The sequence below is a fragment of the Diaphorina citri genome, unplaced genomic scaffold, assembly GCF_000475195.1.
Source record: "Diaphorina citri unplaced genomic scaffold, Diaci psyllid genome assembly version 1.1 scaffold897, whole genome shotgun sequence".
Classification (NCBI taxonomy): domain Eukaryota; kingdom Metazoa; phylum Arthropoda; class Insecta; order Hemiptera; family Psyllidae; genus Diaphorina; species Diaphorina citri.
In genome coordinates, this window is record NW_007378328.1 from 80,675 (window position 1) to 101,001 (window position 20,327).

Below are 20,327 nucleotides of genomic sequence, written 5' to 3' on the forward strand. Positions count from 1 at the left end.
AGTAGATTATTTAAAAGAGTAAGATATAGAGGGTGGGGGATAGTGCTGTAGGGTAAAACGTGGACATTGTACGAAAAATCTCTCTAGTATGCTCCACATATATTTCAATGTTAGCCCATATCTGGAGGTTTCCCTCATCCCTCCCTCTCCCTCACCATATACAGTCGAACCTGGATAAAGAGGACTCGGATAAAGAGTAAAACTGGATAAAGAGGAAAAAAATGAGGCTCATTTCATCAGACGGATCCCGGACCTCTATAAAGAGCAATTTGAAAATTTAGAACCTCTCTAAAGAGTAGATTATTTAAAGAGCAAACCTCTATAAAGAGCAAAATATTGCCGGTCCCTTGGATTGCTCTTTATCCAGGTTCGACTGTAGTTATACTATTTGTGTAAAAAAAAGCAATACAATGAATACCCTTTAGGCCGTGTTCCCACTCACCTTATGATAAGCCCGTTCGTTCGACCGTCCCCATCGGGCGGGATTCAGCGAGGCCAAAAAGTTCGTCGTCGCCCCGGCAAACTTTGACCGGGAGCTACTCCTCGTTCTTTTGTGCGCAGTATCCGCGGTTTGTCCGCGATATTCGCAGTTATGGGTTCGATCTCAGGCAAACGCAAATTTTTTTCAGCTTTTTTTTTACCGCAAGTAATTGATGTTTTAGATTTTTTTGTGAGAGTTTAACAGTTTCCCTTCTTTTTATGTCCCCATTTTTGGATTTTTGGGGTGTAGGAATAGGCAAAGCAACATTACATCTACGTGATAGAAACCTAGACCTTGTCAAGCAGGAAGTATCAGAGCTAAGGCGTCTGCTGACCGACTCCCTCTTCCCATTTCTAAACAATTTGGAATGAATGAATGAAAAATTTTAACTGTTCATTTATACAAAATTTGTATATTAACAATAGTTCTTAAAACTAATAACTACTTTGATGGTAATATAATCTAAAACTAGTCTAGCCTATTCGAGGTGCCAATATTTTACTTTCATATATCTGATCAGTGTTGTTGCCCCTTGTGTAGTTGAATTAATGTCGCAAATGGCCATCCGTCTATATACCAACCATCCGCAATGCTGCTCCTGGGCGATCCGTCTGAATATGGCCTCAACACTTTAGGTGACCAACATCATTCGGTACGAAATTATAACTTTTTTTTTTGCTTGGGTACCCCAAGGGGTTAACTTAATAAAAACCATCGAATTTTTCCCTTTCAGGAATTCTGAACTCAAGGAGTTTGAAATCCGGTGTAAAATCTGCGACAACAATGAAACCTCGGATGCGACCTCCCAGTTGCAAGTCCACCACGGAACCATCAATCCTCTTGACACGGTTATGAGGTTCATGGAATCCAAACACGTTGATATTCGATATAATGGTATGATCTATTTTTACCAACGTTGTTCTAAGCTGACCGTCTAAATAAAGTAAATTTAATATCAACTGCATATTTCGATTGCAAATATTTCAACAGGTTACTTTCTGGTGTTCTCATGTTGACCCAGCACGTAAATGGGAAGTATTGTCTCTCTTATTGTCCATCTGATGAGAGGCATACTACGGGATGGACTTGCCACGACACAGACCACACGAGTCTGATGTAGGAGTTGTTTCATTGCTACGAAATAAAAACGGCGGTGAAACACTCATCTTTTAAAAAACCCAGCACCTAAATGGGAAGTACTGTGTCTCTTATTGTCCATCTGATGGGAGGAATACTACGGGATGGACTTGCCACGACACAGACCTCACGAGTCTGATGTAGGAGTTGTTTCATTGCTACGAAATAAAAACGGCGGTGAAACACTCATCTTTTTTAAAACTAATTAAACTATCAAAAAAGCACTACTTACACAAGCCGTATTTTTTCCCATGTCTCCCTCACCAGGTATTCAATGTATTCCGACCCTGTATAATCACTGTAGTACTCGCCCGTGCCTGGACCACATGAAGACCCTCATATGTCATCTCTACACTGAGCCAGATCGATCTATACTGCATTCGTTTCGACAGCACTTCGAAAAGTTTGCCTTCCTCGGGTTCAAACGAGCTTAAACTACCAAAAGGTAGTGCGTCTGCCTTGTAAGCGCTAGGCCGCGAGTTCTATTCCCGCCCGGGGCGGATTTTATCCTAATCGGATAATGTTCGTTCTCGGACCGGCTGGCTTTCTCCTATCCTGTCTTCCTTCTCTCTTCTATTTCGGGACGATAAGACCGTAGCAGTTACAGTTCCCTCTGTCAAACCTCTTAAAAAAAAGCACTACTTATACAAGCCGTATTTTTTTCCATGTCTCCCTCACCAGGAATTCAATGTATTCCTACCCTATACAATCACTGCAGTACTCGCCCGTGCCTGGACCACATGAAGACCCTCATTTGTCATCTCTACACTGAGCCAGATCGATCTATACTGCACTCGTTTCGACAGCACTTCGATAAGTTTGCCTTCCTCGGGTTCAAACGAGAATTGGACAGGTAAGTTTTACTCCAAGAGGTTTGACAGAAGGAACTGTAACTGCTAAGGTCTTATCGTCCCGAAATCGAAGAGAGAAGGAAGACAGGATAGGGGGAACTGTAACTGCTAAAGTCTTATCGTCCCGAAATCGAAGAGAGAAGGAAGACAGGATAGGCGAAAGCCAGCCGTTCCGAGAACAAACATTCTACTTTCAGGGTAAAATCCGCCCCGTGCGGAAATTGAACCCGCGGCCTAGCGCTTACAAGACAGACGTGCTACCATCCAAGCTAACTAGGATCGCTCTCATCATGTTTATCAATCCTAAGATTGATTTGTAGTTCGCCACTTGTCTCTATTTGATGTTTTCGTCTTCATTTCCGTGTAAGAGGTCGGCAAGAATAAAAGTAATGATTTAAATTTCATTTCAGGCCAAATCCAGAGCAGTACCTGCGGAATTCCGACAAGAACACACTGAAAGACATGAAGCAAACATTTAACGAGATTATGGAGCAAGTGAATGAATTGTGCTATCAAAGCTTACTCGATGAGAAGAGGGAGCACCTACAGGAAACTATTGTGGATACGCTGCTGGTGTGGGGATTGTGAGTTTAAAATTTCCATTTTTTTTTGTTTTAATTTTATTTTTTATTAAAGGTTTACTTAAAAGCCCGTTCCCACTTGTCGTGAGCATTTGAGCAACCTCCGTGGCCGAGTGGGTATCACACGAGGCTTGTACACCGGAGCTCCCGGGTTCGATTCCCGGCGGGGTCGAAGTTTTTTCGGCTCTGTCCTTAGAGTTCGGGGTGCACTCAGTCTCGTGAGGACAATTGAGTAGCTACTTTAATCGAGTAGCGACTAGTGGCGGCATTACCAGTGTAAAAAGATGGATGAATGAGCTTTAATAGCAAAGGAGGCACTTAGTAATGCTGTGGTAGCCACAAAAGTAGTGAAAAAGCTCTCTGCTTTACAACAAAGAATTCATGATTTTGATTTTTTCCAGAGTACCTCTAGAGTTCATTCTTCTCCCGATAGTGAAGAAACTGCTCCTGTTCATCTCTCACCCTTACTCAGTTAAACAAAAATCACGTAAGTTTTCTATCTCAATTTTGAAAAACCAATTCTTTCCTCTTTTATTTACCCATTAGACTTATTCCCCACTCAAATGTTGTCCCAACACAAGAGTAGATAACTTTTTCTAATATTTGAACTGGCTTCGAGGCAGAGTGGGCATCACACTAGGCTTGTATTTCGGAGGTAATCATTATTAATGATTTCGAATAACACTCAAATAAGCATCATTCAATAGGATAAGGAAAGTCGTGTGATGTTCACACCAGATTTTTCTAATATTTGAACTGGCTTCGAGGCAGAGTGGGCATCACACTAGGCTTGTATTTCGGAGGTAATCATTATTAATGATTTCGAATATGTCAGAACCTTCTTTTATTTCCAGAGTGGGCTGTGCATTGTGGAGAGTCATCTGATAAAACAACTGAAGGAATTGGAACAATCTACAGAGAGCCAGCAAAATAAGTAAGTATTTCTTCGTGGTGGTGTGGTGGTACAAAGGGTTGGAATAACTTTGGTGCATATCACACACATAGTCACCAAACCATCTTGCTGATTATGCTATTCTGTTCTTACGACTGTACTTATTTAACGCAATGTGAGTTAACACGACAATTTTCCATTTTGCATTTTGTTTGTTTGTTCCACGATAACGCAGGCCTTAGGGGGCTTCGTAAAAGCCCTTTTAATGAAATTCTTTGTTTCACCGAAACTCCCAAATGATTTGTCCCATTTTGATGAAATTTTGCAAACACATTTAACGAGTAAGTAAAGGGCATTTGCACACAAGATTTCAAGTTCCATATATGGGCGCATTGTAGAAACCCTTTTTCTGAGCGAGTTGTGGAATTTACTGAACTGCTAGTTAATTTATTTTAACATTGTTCTAGGCCTCTCATTCTTCACACATCGGACAATATCTGGAAGAAAATCCTGGACTTGTGTTTCCAAGACGTTCTGGATCTGAATTTCCTGGAATCGTTAACCCTTTGTATGATCCGTGTCCATCAAAGTACACCCCATTTGAAGTATTAGGTTTAGGCCGAGGTAATAAAATAAAATAAATAAATAATAGCGGCACATACGACACAAGCCACCTCTTTTTTCTATTTTCTCTGTGGTGTAAGCAACATGGCGCTATGGCGCGCTTTCAAGTTTCTGATTTGAACAGTTTGAACTGCAATCAGCAAAAACGGCACAAAAAATGCAAAAGTTTAATAGCGGCACATACGACACAAGCCACCTCTTTTTTCTATTTTCTCTGTGGTGTAAACAACATGGCACTATGGCGCGCTTTCAAGTTTCTGATTTGAACAGTTTGAACTGCAATCACCAAAAAGTCCAAAAACGGCACGAAAAACAAAAAATGCAAAAGTTCTGAAAAATCTAAGAAGTCCTCAAGACCAGAGTTTTTGTGGTTGTTCGGAATGATTGCAAGAACAAGAAATATTAAGGTAATATGTACTTCTAATATTGGTTCAGAACTTTTAACTCATAAAATCACTCATCTGTATTGTTATCTAATACCTATTCATTCTTCTTTCAGAAACAATTGTCTGTAATCCCTGTATGATGGTTAACTGTCATAACCACTTCTGTTGAAGATTCCTCATTTCCTCAACCTTAACAAGATTGCAATGGAAAAGTTGAGCAAGAAAAATCACACATTTTGGTCCGCTGCATGTAAAGTTCTCTCTTTGAAACCAAACTATCAGCTGACCTTGGCAGAGCAGAATTCATTCAAGAAACTCCTCAATAATGTTCCGACTTGCCATCATATGTGTATCCCTAGTGAACCCAATGAAGAACCAGAGTACCAAGGTAAATTTCTCAAAGTACCTTCTTGTTGGCTCAGGATCGACGGACGTCGACTATGTGTGGACACAGCTTAATAAACAAAATGTTATAAATATAACGTGCCTCGGTGTCTTAGTGGTGAAGATACTCATTTGGTAAACAGAACGTGAAATTTTGTCTTCGAAATTATTTGAGAATTTGACTACAATGACCCACTATCATAATAGTAAGTGGCTGTCTTTTTTTATTATTATTTCGTATTCGTACAACTGCTACATTAGACTCGTGTGGTCTGTGTCGCAGCAGACCTATCCCGTAGTATGCCTCTCATCAGATGGGCGAGAAGAGACACAATACTTCCCACTTAGGTGCCGGGTCAACACGAGAACCCCGGAAAGTTCCCCGTTGAAATATTTGCAATCGAAAATCGAGTGCAATTTTTTTTTTGTCGATAGTGGTATTCGAACCCGGGACCTTCAGCATGATTAGCCACTGGGCTAACCATGCCCCCAGCTTTTAAGCCCTCGTCGATAGTGGTATTCGAACCCGGGACCTTCAGCATGATTAGCCACTGGGCTAACCATGCCCCCAGCTTTTAAGCCCTCTTCTTATGTTTCAGGTTTACAAGCCATCTTCGTGTCAAACACAGGAAGGTATAGCGGAGTTCCTCAGTATTCGATTCCTGGGAATTCTCAATCAGTTGGAAAGCAGTTTGGTACGGAGTGACACCCCGGATGATATCAAGCAAAATATACTGCTTTCCCTGACTTATATTCTGCCCTTACTAGGTAAATTTTATGAATGATCGAAGTAAGTTTGTTTGAAGATAAGTCCCGAACTGCTTGTTTGATTAACTTCTTTGTCACTTAACCCCAATCAGGTAAAGCCTTTTGTCATCGGTTGAGTGTAACAAACAAGCTTATTTTTCATGCTTCTACGCTTTTGGAGATGGTGAATGATCGAAATAAGTTTGTTTGAAGATAAGTCCCGAACTGCTTGTTTGATTAACTTCTTTGCCACTTAACCCCAATCAGGTAAAGCCTTTTGTCATCGGTTGAGTGTAACAAACAAGCTTATTTTTCATGCTTCTACGCTTTTGAAGATGTCCAAAGTATCTTTCAATATGATGCTGTAGACCTGAGGGTAAAGATTTTTTTTTTACTATCTTTTAAGTGGCAGGGTTTTTCTGAAAGAGCTCGTTCATACAACCACTGATTCACGCTAAAATGTTTCTGTCTCCTCTCAGGTCCTCGTTACATCACGCCCGTTCGTCTCAAAGTTCTGGTCACACTACGTACAGCGTTACAACTAGAACGTTCCTTCTTCCCTCTCCTCGTTATTAACGTGTGGAACGCCTTCGTTCGTAGTGTGGACGCAGCCTGCCTCGGTCCCATGCTAAGCACTATCTTCGTCTCTCTCCTCCCCCTCCTCTCCTCCTATGTACATGAGGTTAGTGACCTCTTCCACTATATTATAGTGACCAATGAGATGATGATCTCGGCACATATACAGGAGCTGTACTTCCTACCTTACACGACAGAGATCGCTAGTGTGCATGAGATTGTACAACGCTATGTGAAGACAATGGAAAGCATGAGCTTGCAGTCTAGGCTGGAGCTGCTTATTAAATACGTGTCCCATGAGACAATAGAGGTTAAGCTGCACGCCTTGGGTAGACTACATAGGGAGCTGTCTACCAATCACAGCGAGGTACGGCAGCTCATGTTAGCATCGGATAGTGTACATAGTATTGTATTGCAGTTACTTGATGTACTGATCCTAGGGTTTGGAGAGCGGAATGAAGCCATACGTCTGAAGTGTGCTGAGTGTGTGGGGGAGTTAGGTGCTGTGGATCCTAGTCATAGACCCAACAAGATCATCAAGAGTGATCTACTTAAAGGTACCTTGCTTGATATTAAGAGCCCGGAGTTTGTCGTACAGGCGTTGACTATTCTGTGTTCTGGCTTCCAAGCAGCACGACACTCGAGGACAATAGACGCGTTTGCCCTGGCTATACAGAACATGCTGTCTGTGTATAATGTAACCCCTCAGGCATCTCTGTGGCAACGCTTCCCTGAACATACACAGGAAGTCATGAAACCTCTAACCACATCACGGTATACGATGGATATGAATGTACCGGAACCCAATGTCCCTCATCCTATATTTGGCTCCGTCAAGGGCAACACACATGAACAGTGGACGTATAGTTGGATCACGCGACTGATAGGATTCATAGGGGATGAATCCGCTAAGAATATATTCAATCACAATATACCAGACCAGCCTGAATTTCTCGTGCTAAAGAAATAGCAAAGGTTGAGTGCGAAGGGCATCCACTCGTAAAATTCGATTCCCGACGGGATTGAAGTCTTTCGGCTCTGTCCTTGGAGTTGGGGTGCAGTCTCGTGAGGACAATTGAGTAGCTACTTTAATCGAGTGGCGACTAGTGGCGGCATTACCAGTGTAAAAAGATTGATGAATGAGATTTAAGTAATAGCAAAGGAGGCACTTAGTAATTCTGTGGTACCCACAAAAGTAGTGGAAAAGCTCTCTGGTTTACAACAAAGAATTCATGATTTTGATTTTATTTTGATTTTTTCCAGAGTACCTCTAGAGTTCATTCTTCTCCCGATAGTGAAGAAACTGCTCCTGTTCATCTCTCACCCTTACTCAGCCTACTCCACTCTCGCCACAGCCTACTTGGACCTAGTAGCAACAGCCCACAGCCTCAGCCTATCCGCTCTGTTTGTACGCTACGAGAATATTCTCTCGCAGATATGTGCAGACCATGTCCTTCTTAGTGTGATGCATTGTAAAACAGCCGCTGACAAGGTTAGCCACTGTGTTGATTTTTTTTTTTATTTATTTATTTAACCGATCACATATTTTCAAGAGGTTTGATAAATGCGGAGGTCTTATAGTGCTGAAATTGAAGAGAGAAGGAAGACAAGATAGTAGAAAGCCAAGTAGAAACATGAATTTTTACCAGCCTAGTTAGCTTGGTTGTTGATTGGTAGCGTGTCTGCCTTGTAAGGGCTAGGCCGCGGGTTCGATTCCCGCCCGGGGCGGATTTTATCCTGAACGGATAATGTTCGCTCTCGGAACGGCTGGTTTTCTCCTGTCCTGTCTTCGTTCTCGATTTTGGGACGATAAGACCTTAGCAGTTACAGTTCCCTCTATCAAACCTCTTATAAAAAGTATATTTTTAATTATTTCTACATTTCTAGGACGTGGTAGAGGCGTTTTCATTCGCGTTTGGCTACTCGAAGCAATCGTTTCTAGAGGAATTCCTACACAAACATCTGGCCAAGTATTTGTTACCGTCATTATTTCTACATTTCTAGGACGTGGTTGAGGCGTTTTCATTCGCGTTTGGCTACTCGAAGCAATCGTTTCTAGAGGAATTCCTACACAAACATCTGGCCAAGTATTTGTTACCGTTTGCCGTGGAAAACGAGGCAGTTCTATCTTGTGTGACCGGTCTGTGTGAAATCAGTGGATCTTCTATGAGCGCTATGCTGCAGGTAAAAGACCGACTTTAGTGACAAGTTAACAAACATTTATGTTCAACTCAGTTGAAATCCGCTTTCCAAGTATAGATCAAGACCAAGGATTTGGGTTCATTTTGAATTTTAAACAAACTAAGTTTAAAGAAAAAAACAAAACTTCAGTCAGACAACCACTTTAGTTGGATTTTGGTGCTCTAGCTCTAGAATCTCACACTTTCAACGCCAACCCAAAAATCATCCACTTTCTTCATTGGGAGGAAACCGAAATCAGTGGATCTTCTATGAGCGCTATGCTACAGGTAATAGACCGACTTTAGTGACAAGTTAACGAACATTTATGTTCAACTCAGCTGAAATCCGCTTTCCAAGTATAGATTAAGACCAAGGATTTGGGTTTATTTTGAATTTTAAACAAACTAAGTTTAAAGAAAAAAACAAAACTTCAGTCAGACGACCAGTTTAGTTGGATTTTGGTGCTCTAGCTCTAGAATCTCACACTTTCAACGCCAACCCAAAAATCATCCACTTTCTTCACTGGGAGGAAACTCATTGAGTCGTATGTTTTTTCGGACCCCAAAAAATATGGGATCCAAAGACATGAGAAAAAGGTCAAAGGGACCCAATCAGTTTACGTCCTTCTACATTACTCTCAAAAAAAAAAAAAAAAAAAAAAAAAAAAAAAAAAAAAAAAATAATAAAACAAATCTTTTTCCCCTTTTTAAAAATTTCTTTCCCGTATGCGATCTAGTGTTGCGAGAGACAGGGCTTAACGTGAAGAACCTCATTTGCCAATCCTACTCCTCCATTATAGCGTACATACTGACCTATTATCACAAGAACAAGAGGACCGCTCAGGATGCTATACTTGTGGTCAAACAATATGATATGGTGAGTTTTAAACAGGAGGGCGTGGGTTCAATCCTAGTCAAGGTGTGAAATTTTGTCTTCGAAATTATTTGAGAATTTGACTACAATGACCCACTATCATAATAGTAAGTAGCTGTCTTTTTTTATTATTATTTCGTATTCGTACAACTGCTACATTAGACTCGTGTGGTCTGTGTCGCAGCAGACCTATCCCGTAGTATGCCTCTCATCAGATGGGCGAGAAGAGACACAATACTTCCCACTTAGGTGCCGGGTCAACACGAGAACCCCGGAAAGTTCCCCGTTGAAATATTTGCAATCGAAAATCGAGTGCAATTTTTTTTTTGTCGATAGTGGTATTCGAACCCGGGACCTTCAGCATGATTAGCCACTGGGCTAACCATGCCCCCAGCTTTTAAGCCCTCTTCTTATGTTTCAGGTTTACAAGCCATCTTCGTGTCAAACACAGGAAGGTATAGCGGAGTTCCTCAGTATTCGATTCCTGGGAATTCTCAATCAGTTGGAAAGCAGTTTGGTACGGAGTGACACCCCGGATGATATCAAGCAAAATATACTGCTTTCCCTGACTTATATTCTGCCCTTACTAGGTAAATTTTATGAATGATCGAAGTAAGTTTGTTTGAAGATAAGTCCCGAACTGCTTGTTTGATTAACTTCTTTGTCACTTAACCCCAATCAGGTAAAGCCTTTTGTCATCGGTTGAGTGTAACAAACAAGCTTATTTTTCATGCTTCTACGCTTTTGAAGATGTCCAAAGTATCTTTCAATATGATGCTGTAGACCTGAGGGTAAAGATTTTTTTTTTACTATCTTTTAAGTGGCAGGGTTTTTCTGAAAGAGCTCGTTCATACAACCACTGATTCACGCTAAAATGTTTCTGTCTCCTCTCAGGTCCTCGTTACATCACGCCCGTTCGTCTCAAAGTTCTGGTCACACTACGTACAGCGTTACAACTAGAACGTTCCTTCTTCCCTCTCCTCGTTATTAACGTGTGGAACGCCTTCGTTCGTAGTGTGGACGCAGCCTGCCTCGGTCCCATGCTAAGCACTATCTTCGTCTCTCTCCTCCCCCTCCTCTCCTCCTATGTACATGAGGTTAGTGACCTCTTCCACTATATTATAGTGACCAATGAGATGATGATCTCGGCACATATACAGGAGCTGTACTTCCTACCTTACACGACAGAGATCGCTAGTGTGCATGAGATTGTACAACGCTATGTGAAGACAATGGAAAGCATGAGCTTGCAGTCTAGGCTAGAGCTGCTTATTAAATACGTGTCCCATGAGACAATAGAGGTTAAGCTGCACGCCTTGGGTAGACTACATAGGGAGCTGTCTACCAATCACAGCGAGGTACGGCAGCTCATGTTAGCATCGGATAGTGTACATAGTATTGTATTGCAGTTACTTGATGTACAAAGACAATGGAAAGCATGAGCTTGCAGTCTAGGCTGGAGCTGCTTATTAAATACGTGTCCCATGAGACGATAGAGGTTAAGCTGCACGCCTTGGGTAGACTACATAGAGAGCTGTCTACCAATCACAGCGAGGTACGGCAGCTCATGTTAGCATCGGATAGTGTACATAGTATTGTATTGCAGTTACTTGATGTACATCGCGGTATTCGCGTTTTGTTCGAGGTATCCGCGGTTTGTTCGCGGTATTCGCGGTTTGTTCGCGGTATTCGCGGTTTATTCGCGGTATTCGCGTTTTGTTCGCGGTATCCGCGGTTTGTTCGCGGTATCCCTTCATTTTCATTTCCCCTTCATTTTCATAAGTGGAAGGTCCTCATCGATTCTTCCGTGATAAGTCACCTATTCGCGGTTGCTCGTGGTATTCGCGGTTGGTTCGCGGTATCCGCGGTTTGTTCGCGATATTCGCGGATTGTTCGCGGTATTCACGGTTTGTTCGCGGTATCCGCGGTTTGTTCGCGGTATTCGCGGTTGTTCGCGGTATTCGCGGTTTGTTCGCGGTATTCGCGGTTTGTTCGCGGTATTCGCGATTTGTTCGCAGTATCCGCGGTTTGTTCGCGATATTCGCAGATTTTTTTCAGCTTTTTTTTACCGCAAGTAATTGATGTTTTAGATTTTTTTGTGAGAGTTTAACAGTTTCCCTTCTTTTTATGTCCCCATTTTTGGATTTTCATGACAAAGAATAGATTTCTCAAAAGATTTGCGAAGTAAATATTCTGAAATTATGTATGGAACAATAATCGGGCAAAAAAACTCCTTGAATTTGATGGGCACATTCGTTCTTTTGGCAAAATTTTTGATGGCAAATTCGACGAAATGAGGCTGTATCTCGCAAATTATTGGTGTAAAAAAAAGTAGATATAACTTTCGAAATTTTTTGTTATTGGCTTGTTACAAGCGCATATTTCGTGAACCATCATTGCTAGAACCCTTACATGTACACCAATCGATTTCTCGTGAAAAGTTACATAGGAAAGACTCCTTGGTCATCTTAAATAGTCTAATGGAAACTCTTGTTGAAAAAAAAAAAATCAGGTTGAAATATTTGGAGATATCACAGAGAGTAGAGAGGGAGCAGAGAGAACCTACCAGTCTGAAAGCAGAAGAGAGAATGAGCTCTGACAAAAATCTAGGTCTGAAGAAACCTCCCCTTGACCCCCTACTACCAAAAACCATGTAGGGGGTCAGGGGAAATGTAGGGGGTTGAGGGGAGGATTCTCCTACATTTTGACCATAGGTTTGAAGTTTGGACTTAATTTACTCATTTCCCCTTCATTTTCATAAGTGGAAGGTCCTCATCGATTCTTCTGTAATAAGTCACCTATTCGCGGTTTGCTCGTGGTATTCGCGGTTGGCTCGCGGTATCTGCAGTTGTTCGCGGTATTCGCGGATTGTTCGCGGTATCCGCGGTTTGTTCGCGGTATCCGCGGTTTGTTCGCGGTATCCGCGGTTTGTTCGCGGTATCCGCGGTTTGTTCGCGGTATCCGCGGTTTGTTCGCGGTATCCGCGGTTTGTTCGCGGTATCCGCGGTTTGTTCGCGGTATCCGCGGTTTGTTCGCGGTATCCGCGGTTTGTTCGCGGTATCCGCGGTTTGTTCGCGGTATCCGCGGTTTGTTCGCGGTATCCGCGGTTTGTTCGCGGTATCCGCGGTTTGTTCGCGGTATCCGCGGTTTGTTCGCGGTATCCGCGGTTTGTTCGCGGTATCCGCGGTTTGTTCGCGGTATCCGCGGTTTGTTCGCGGTATCCGCGGTTTGTTCGCGGTATCCGCGGTTTGTTCGCGGTATCCGCGGTTTGTTCGCGGTATCCGCGGTTTGTTCGCGGTATCCGCGGTTTGTTCGCCTGGGGTGTGGGGATAGGTAAAGCAACATTACATCTACGTGATAGAAACCTAGACCTTGTCAAGCAGGAAGTATCAGAGCTAAGGCGTCTGCTGACCGACTCTCTCTTCACATCCACTGGGTATAGAGAAGGCTACGAGTATATTGTGAAGCTACACATGCTGAGTGAGTTTGAGAAGCTGGCGACCCTTACCATCGAGTCAGTCAGCAGAGACGTCCTCACGCCTTCACAACTGAGCAGCGAATTCTCCGACTTGATCAGCAACTTTGACCAGCGCCTGATGCTGATGCAGCCCCAGGGCAGGGTCATTGAACCTGTGCTATGTCTGAGACGCGTCAGCTTAACAGTGGCTCAGCAATTGTTTGCAGACAAGGCGTGTCTGTCAGATCTGTTCAATCAGGCGATAGGCAACTGTTGGCTGAAAAGCATTGAGATTGCACGTAAGGCGTCTAACTTTCAACAGGCGTATTCCAATATTCTGGCTGTGGATGAGAAGTTTAGACCCAAGAAGTTGTTTATTGAGAAGGCGAGACTGTTGTGGGATAAGATGGAGCAGGTACGTAAATGATGTCCTATTTCGAAAAAAAAGCTAATGATGAATTTGATGGCACATTCGTTCTCTTTTTACAAAATTTTTGATGGCAAATTCGAGGAAATCAGGCTGTATCTCGTAAATTATTGAATCTGTCGATAGCTACTAGTCACACCGGGGGCGAGGTTATTCGCTCCGTTCATCACAGCCTGGATCTCTTCATGTATCATAGGAATATTCTGATCTGATGAGATAATAGCATGGAGTAACATATAAGGTAGGAAGAACTGTAGCGTCGTGGGATCATTACGCATGCTTCCCTTACAATGTGTGAATATATTCTTAGCGGATTCATCCCCTATGAATCCTATCAGTCGCGTGATCCAACACTCCTTGAATTTGATGGCACATTCGTTCTCTTTTGACAAAATTTTTGATGGCAAATTCGACGAAATCAGGCTGTATCTCGCAAATTATTGGTGTAAAAAAAAGTAGATATAACTTTCGAAATTTTTTGATATTGGCTTGTACAAGCGCATATTTGGTGACCATCATTCGCTAGAACCCTTACATGTACACCGATCGATTTCTCGTGAAAAGTTACATAGGAAAGACTCCTTGGTAATCTTAAATACTCTAATGGAAACTCTTGTTGAAAAAAAAAAAAAAAAATCATGTTGAAATATTTGGAGATATCACAGAGAGTAGAGAGGGAGCAGAGAGAACCTTCCATTCTGAAAGCAGAAGAGAGAATGAGCTCTGACAAAAATCTAGGTCTGAAGAAACCTCCCCTTGACCCCCTACTACCAAAAACCATGTAAAATGAAATACATTGGGTATCATTCAAATTTCCAAAATAGAGTTTTGTACCTCTGTATACTTACAAGGTTTTCCGTAACTCAAAATCGAGTTACAACATAGATTCACTTCAGTCCTTTGAAACTTTTTACTTTCTCTTAAGTATATCAAGGGAACCTCTTATAAGTATAATATAGCGCTATAGGTACAGCGAAATGAGAGTATAGGAACAGGTCGGTCCAAATTTTCAAAATCAGGAAATAAGTAGAAACTATCTGTTTTAGTGTCCCCGGATTCAAACAAATTGATTTTCCCACAGGTGCGCGCTCTGGACACGCTGACCAAAGGCTTGGACATGCACTTCCCCGACATGGAACAAGTCAAGACGGCATGCATGGAAGACAGGCGTACCTGTGCCGAAGCTAAGCTCCTAGTCGCTACCTATAACGATGAAATGGTTAATGTAGACATGGACCTCAATCTGAAGAACTACCGCTATGCTGTACTCATATGGAATAGATGGGAGAAGAGTATAGTGTATTTAGCTCAGTATCAGGTTGGTAGATGAGAGGTCGTGGGTTCGAAATCGTTTAGACAGGGGAATACTGAGAGGTGTACCTTTAACTCTAGAGTCTGCAAATTAGGAAGAGGAAACATTGAAAATCCGCGGTTGGGATAGTACTGTGTCTCTTATCGTCCATCTGATGAGGGACATGCTACAGGATGGGCATGCTACGACACAGACCACACGAGTCCAATGTAGCCCTTGGACTCGCTTAATTGTTACGAAATAAAAACAGCGATCAAACACTTTGTGTTTTCTTTTTAACCCCTTTATCTTTACTTGAATTACTTGGACTCTTCTATTTATTATTATCATTTTATTCTATATTTTTTCAGCTCTTTTTTTACCGCAAATAATTGATGTTTTAGATTTTCTTGTGAGAGTTTAACAGTTTCCCTTCTTTTTTTGCCCCCATTTTTGGATTTTCATGACAAAGAATAGATTTCTCACATGATTTGCGAAGTAAATATTCTGAAATTATGTATGGAACAATAATCGGGCAAAAAACTCCTTGAATAATGAAATACATTGGGTATCAATCAAATTTCCAAAATGGAGTTTTGTACCTCTGTATACATACTTACAAGGTTTTCCGTAACTCAAAATCGAGTTACAACATAGATTCACTTTAGTCCTTTGAAACTTTTTACTTTCTCTTATATCAAGGGAACCTCTTATAAGTATATAGCGCTATAGGTACAGCGAAATGAGAGTATAGGAATAGGTCGGTCCAAATTTTCAAAATCAGGAAATAAGTAGAAACTATCCGTTTTAGTGTCTTTGGATTCAAACAAATTGATTTTCCCTCAGGTGCGCGCTCTGGACACGCTGACCAAAGGCTTGGACATGCACTTCCCCGACATGGAGCAAGTCAAGACGGCATGCATGGAAGACAGGCGTACCTGTGCCGAAGCTAAGCTCCTAGTTGCTACCTATAACGATGAAATGGTTAATGTAGACATGGACCTCAATCTGAAGAACTACCGCTACGCTGTACTCATATGGAATAGATGGGAGAAGAGTATAGTGTATTTAGCCCAGTATCAGGTTGGTAGATGAGAGGTCGTGGGTTCGAAATCGTTTAGACAGGGGAATACTGAGAGGTGTACCTTTAACTCTAGAGTCTTATCGATTCTTCTGTGATTAGTCACCTATTCGCGGTTTGTTCGTGGTATCCGCGGTTTGTTCACGAAATATGCGCTTGTAACAAGCCAATATCAAAAAATTTCGAAAGTTATATCCACTTTTTTTTTACACCAATAATTTGCGAGATACAGCCTGATTTCCTCGAATTTACCATCAAAAATTTTGCCAAAAGAACGAATGTGCCCATCAAATTCAAGGAGTTTTTTGCCCAATTATTCTTCCATATATCGAACCAATAACTGCGAATACCGCGAACAAAACGCGAATACCGCGAACAAACCGCGAAAACCGCAAACAAACCGCGGATACCGCGAACAAACCGCGAATACCGCGAACAAAACGCGAATACCGCGAACAAAACGCGAATACCGCGAACAAACCGCGAATACCGCAAACAAACCGCGGATACCGCGAACAAACCGCGAATACCGCGTACAAACCGCGAATACCGCAAACAAACCGCGGATACCGCGAACAAACCGCAAATACCGCGAACAAAACGCGAATACCGCGAACAAAACGCGAATACCGCAAACAAACCGCGGATACCGCGAACAAACCGCGGATACCGCGAACAAAACGCGAATACCGCGAACAAAACGCTATAAGTAGTTTTTGCGTCCAACCCCTGAGTTATGCTTCTTTCTCGTCCAGGTAACTCGCACCATAGAGAACTTCATCTCCAAGCTGCCCACCTACATGTTCTTCTCAGCCTTCTCGCAGATCGTATCCCGAATATGTCACCCTCATGACGAATGTTTCCGCTTACTTCGCTCGATCATCGTCAAGTGTATACTCGAGTATCCGAATCACGCGCTGTGGATGTTCATGTCCCTGCATAAGTCCCCGTATCAGCTTCGACTTAACCGATTCAATAATGTGCTCAAGGTAGGCTTGAAGATTTAATAATGTACATACTTAAGGTAGAGGCTTGAAGGTCCAACAATGTACTTAAGGTATACTTGAGTATCCGAATCATGCACTGTGGATGTTCATAAGTCTCCGTATCAGCTTCGACTTAACCGATTCAAAAATGTGCTCAAGGTAGGTCTGAAGGTTCAATAATGTACTTTTAAAGTAGGCTTGAAGAAAACTTGAGTCCCTATTTGCCCACCTCGGACGAGAATCGCGACCTAGCGCTTACAAGCCAGACTCGCTAGCTAACTAGGCTGGCCAATAATGTACTTACTTAAAGTAGGCTTGAAAAAGAAGAAGAAGAAAAAAAACACCTGAGTGCCCACCACTGTGGCCGAGCGGCTAAGAGCTCTGACTCCCAAGCCGTAGGTTCTGGGTTTGAATCCCGGGTGGAATTTTTTTGATCAAACTTTTTCGTCACTGGATACGAATGGATGTAAAAGATTGTGCGTAGAAGTATTGCAAACGCGATTTTGACTACATTTTAAAAAAAAAAAGAAAGAAGAAGAAACGTGATTTTTTTTGTCTTGGAAAATTTTTCATAAAAAAAAGAAAAAAAAACAAATTGAAAATATTAACGAAATTGCAAAAATAAATGGTTTGCATTCCAAGCAAGTGAGTTACCACTGGACAAACCGTGTCCCCATTGTTAACTGTTAATATAATGGAACAACTTATAAGGTGACAGTCTAAATAAAGCACTACTTACACTACTTATTATTCCTTTGCCGTTTTATTTCCTCCAGGATGCCCGCCTGAAGCCTGCCGCCGAATTTATCGGCAAATTTCAGAAGCTGGTGGAATATCTGTCTCATTTGTGTAATATGGCGTCTCCCAAGACCGCTTCTACCTCGCTACGATCTCTCAACAAGGCTCTGGTTCGACTCCTTACCGAAGGTAATTTATTGATTTACTTGACCAAACAAGGACTGACGGTGTTTACCTACCAAGGTATTTTTTAGGTACCACTTTCGAGGGATATTTTGTCATGGGATGGGATTTTTCTCTTTTATCTCCAGATTCAATTTTGAGACGAATCTTGTTATGCTGCTAATTTTGAGCCCTTTTTTTGAGACGAATCGTGTTATGAAAAAGGTCAACTCAGGTAGTTTGAGACGAATCTTAATGTTCCCACAATTTTGATCTCGAGCGGCCTAGCGCTTACAAGACAGACGCGCTATAAGACAGACGCTTACAAGACAGACGCGCGATCCTTCCGTTCTTCTCAGGTGCTTTCTCAGACATCATGATACCGATTCAGCGACTACGTACTCTCTCTCTACCGAGCTCCCTAGATCAGGACAGACAGCACAACCCTTTCTCCCAGGACCTGGTGTATTTCCAGGGTGTGGAAGATCATGTACATATATTCTCCTCGTTGAAGCGGCCCAAGATGATAACTTTCCTCGGATCTGATGGCAATAAGTATCCGATGATATGCAAACCCAAGGTAAGTTCTATTCAATATTATGTGCCCTAAGAAAAAATTCAAAATACCTAATACCGACCTACTAAAAATTAAAAACATAAATGGGCTCAGAAATGGCAGAATTTTCCATTATTCCTATTCTTTCATGTATTTACCCTTGCAATGTTCTATGTTATAATGTATACTTGATGCAAATAAATAAATTACAATTACAATTTATTTTATTTTCAAGAGATTTGATAGAGGGAACCACTAACTGAGATCTTATAGCTGTAACTACTGAGGTCTCATAGTCCTGAAATAGAAGAGAGAAGGACAGGATAGGAAAAAGTCAACCGTTCCGAGAACGAACCTTATCTGTTTAGGATAAAGTTTGCACCGGGCGGGAATCGAACCCGCGACGTAGCGCTTATAAGGCAGGCGCGCTACCAACCAAGCTAACTAAGCTGGCTCTCGCAGTTTTACTAACAGTACACGGTTTCTAATTCTTCTTTCAGTATTATTCTTCTTCTCTCTTGTTTTCTTCTCCCCCCCCCCCCCCCCCCTCCTCTCGATCCAAGGTACGAAGCTGGCCACATCCGTGTAAATACCGGGCGAATTCTTCTGAGCACAATATCGTCCAAATGATGTGATGCCGATAATTTCCATAGGACATTCACGTACCGCGAAGAACAATGTGTTGTTCACTTGTAGAGGTCCTCCGGAGTCACCCTGTAATGATATTAATTTTATGTACCTATTAAGTGATCAGTGATCACCCTTTAATTCAGAGCATTTGATGTATTATCTTGTCATCCTTTTCTCTTCGATATAAGACCTTGGCAGTTAAAGTTCCCTCTATTAATTAAACGTCTTTTTTTTCTTCAAGATAATTAATGATCAGTACCACAATCTCAGTTTTTCAAAAAAGTTTGATAGGGAGAACTGTAACAACTGAGGTCTTATCGTCCCGAAATGGAAGTTAGAAGGAGGACAGGATAGGAGAAAGCCAGCCCGTTCCGAGAACGAACATTATCCGTTCAGGATAAAATCAGATAGAGGGAACTGTTATTCGTCTATATTCGGCACGAAATCGAAGAGAACAGAATAGGAGAAAGCCAACCGTTCCGAGAACGAAACCTTATCTATGTAGGATAAAGCTTGCCTCGGGCGGAAATCGAACTTGCGTCTGGGCCATTTTTTTTTTCTCTCTCATTTTGGCACCAAAATTTCCCACATTTTTCCTGCAATCTTTTTTTTACGGCTTTCTTTTAAGTGGCAGGGTTCTTTCTCCTAGAGGAGCTCTTCCACCCAACCACTTCCTCTTTTTTTCCCCTTGACTTCCCCTTCGATTCCCGGCTGGGTCAAGAAATTTGTATCATCCAAATGATTGATTCCGTGACTGGCTGTTGCGGGGCCCACTCAGCCTCGTGAGGAAAATGAGTAGCTAATTAATTTTATGTATTAAGTGATCACCCTTTAATTCAGAGCATTATTTGATGTATTATATTGTCTTCCTTTTCTCTTCGATATAAGACCTTGGCCGTTAAAGTTCCCTCTATTAACTAAACGTCTTTTTTTTTCTAAGTTAATTAATGATCAGTACCACAATCTCAGTTTTTCAAAAAAAGTTTGATACGGAGAACTGTAACAACTAAGGTCTTATCGTCCCGAAATGGAAGTTAGAAGGAAGACAGGATAGGAGAAAGCCAGCCCGTTCCGAGAACGAACATTATCTGTTCAGGATAAAATCAGATAGAGGGAACTGTTATTCGTCTATATTCGTCCCGAAATCTAAGAGAACAGAATAGGAGAAAACCAACCGTTCCGAGAACGAAACCTTATCTATGTAGGATAAAGCTTGCCTCGGGCGGAAATCGAACTTGCGTCTGGGCCATTTTTTTTTTTTTTTTTTTTTTTTTTTTTTTTGTGTG

At 41.9% G+C, this 20,327-nt stretch overlaps 1 protein-coding gene across 1 annotated transcript in view; it reads left to right on the forward strand.

The window, feature by feature from the left end:
- The window catches only part of LOC103512911 (serine/threonine-protein kinase atr), a 54,050-nt gene that overhangs the window by 9,919 nt on the left and 23,804 nt on the right, over positions 1-20,327 (forward strand). The window contains exons 7-27 of the mRNA XM_026826246.1: positions 1,215-1,375; positions 2,300-2,471; positions 2,880-3,053; positions 3,452-3,521; positions 3,905-3,984; positions 4,410-4,521; positions 5,124-5,354; positions 5,936-6,104; positions 6,563-7,601; positions 7,923-8,151; positions 8,547-8,624; positions 8,664-8,843; positions 9,588-9,716; positions 10,135-10,303; positions 10,608-10,952; positions 13,023-13,585; positions 14,679-14,915; positions 15,735-15,971; positions 16,704-16,958; positions 17,732-17,882; positions 18,215-18,435. Of these exons, the coding sequence (XP_026682047.1) occupies positions 1,215-1,375; positions 2,300-2,471; positions 2,880-3,053; positions 3,452-3,521; positions 3,905-3,984; positions 4,410-4,521; positions 5,124-5,354; positions 5,936-6,104; positions 6,563-7,601; positions 7,923-8,151; positions 8,547-8,624; positions 8,664-8,843; positions 9,588-9,716; positions 10,135-10,303; positions 10,608-10,952; positions 13,023-13,585; positions 14,679-14,915; positions 15,735-15,971; positions 16,704-16,958; positions 17,732-17,882; positions 18,215-18,435 (5,002 nt within the window). The remainder of the gene's footprint in view (positions 1-1,214; positions 1,376-2,299; positions 2,472-2,879; positions 3,054-3,451; positions 3,522-3,904; positions 3,985-4,409; positions 4,522-5,123; positions 5,355-5,935; positions 6,105-6,562; positions 7,602-7,922; positions 8,152-8,546; positions 8,625-8,663; positions 8,844-9,587; positions 9,717-10,134; positions 10,304-10,607; positions 10,953-13,022; positions 13,586-14,678; positions 14,916-15,734; positions 15,972-16,703; positions 16,959-17,731; positions 17,883-18,214; positions 18,436-20,327) is intronic.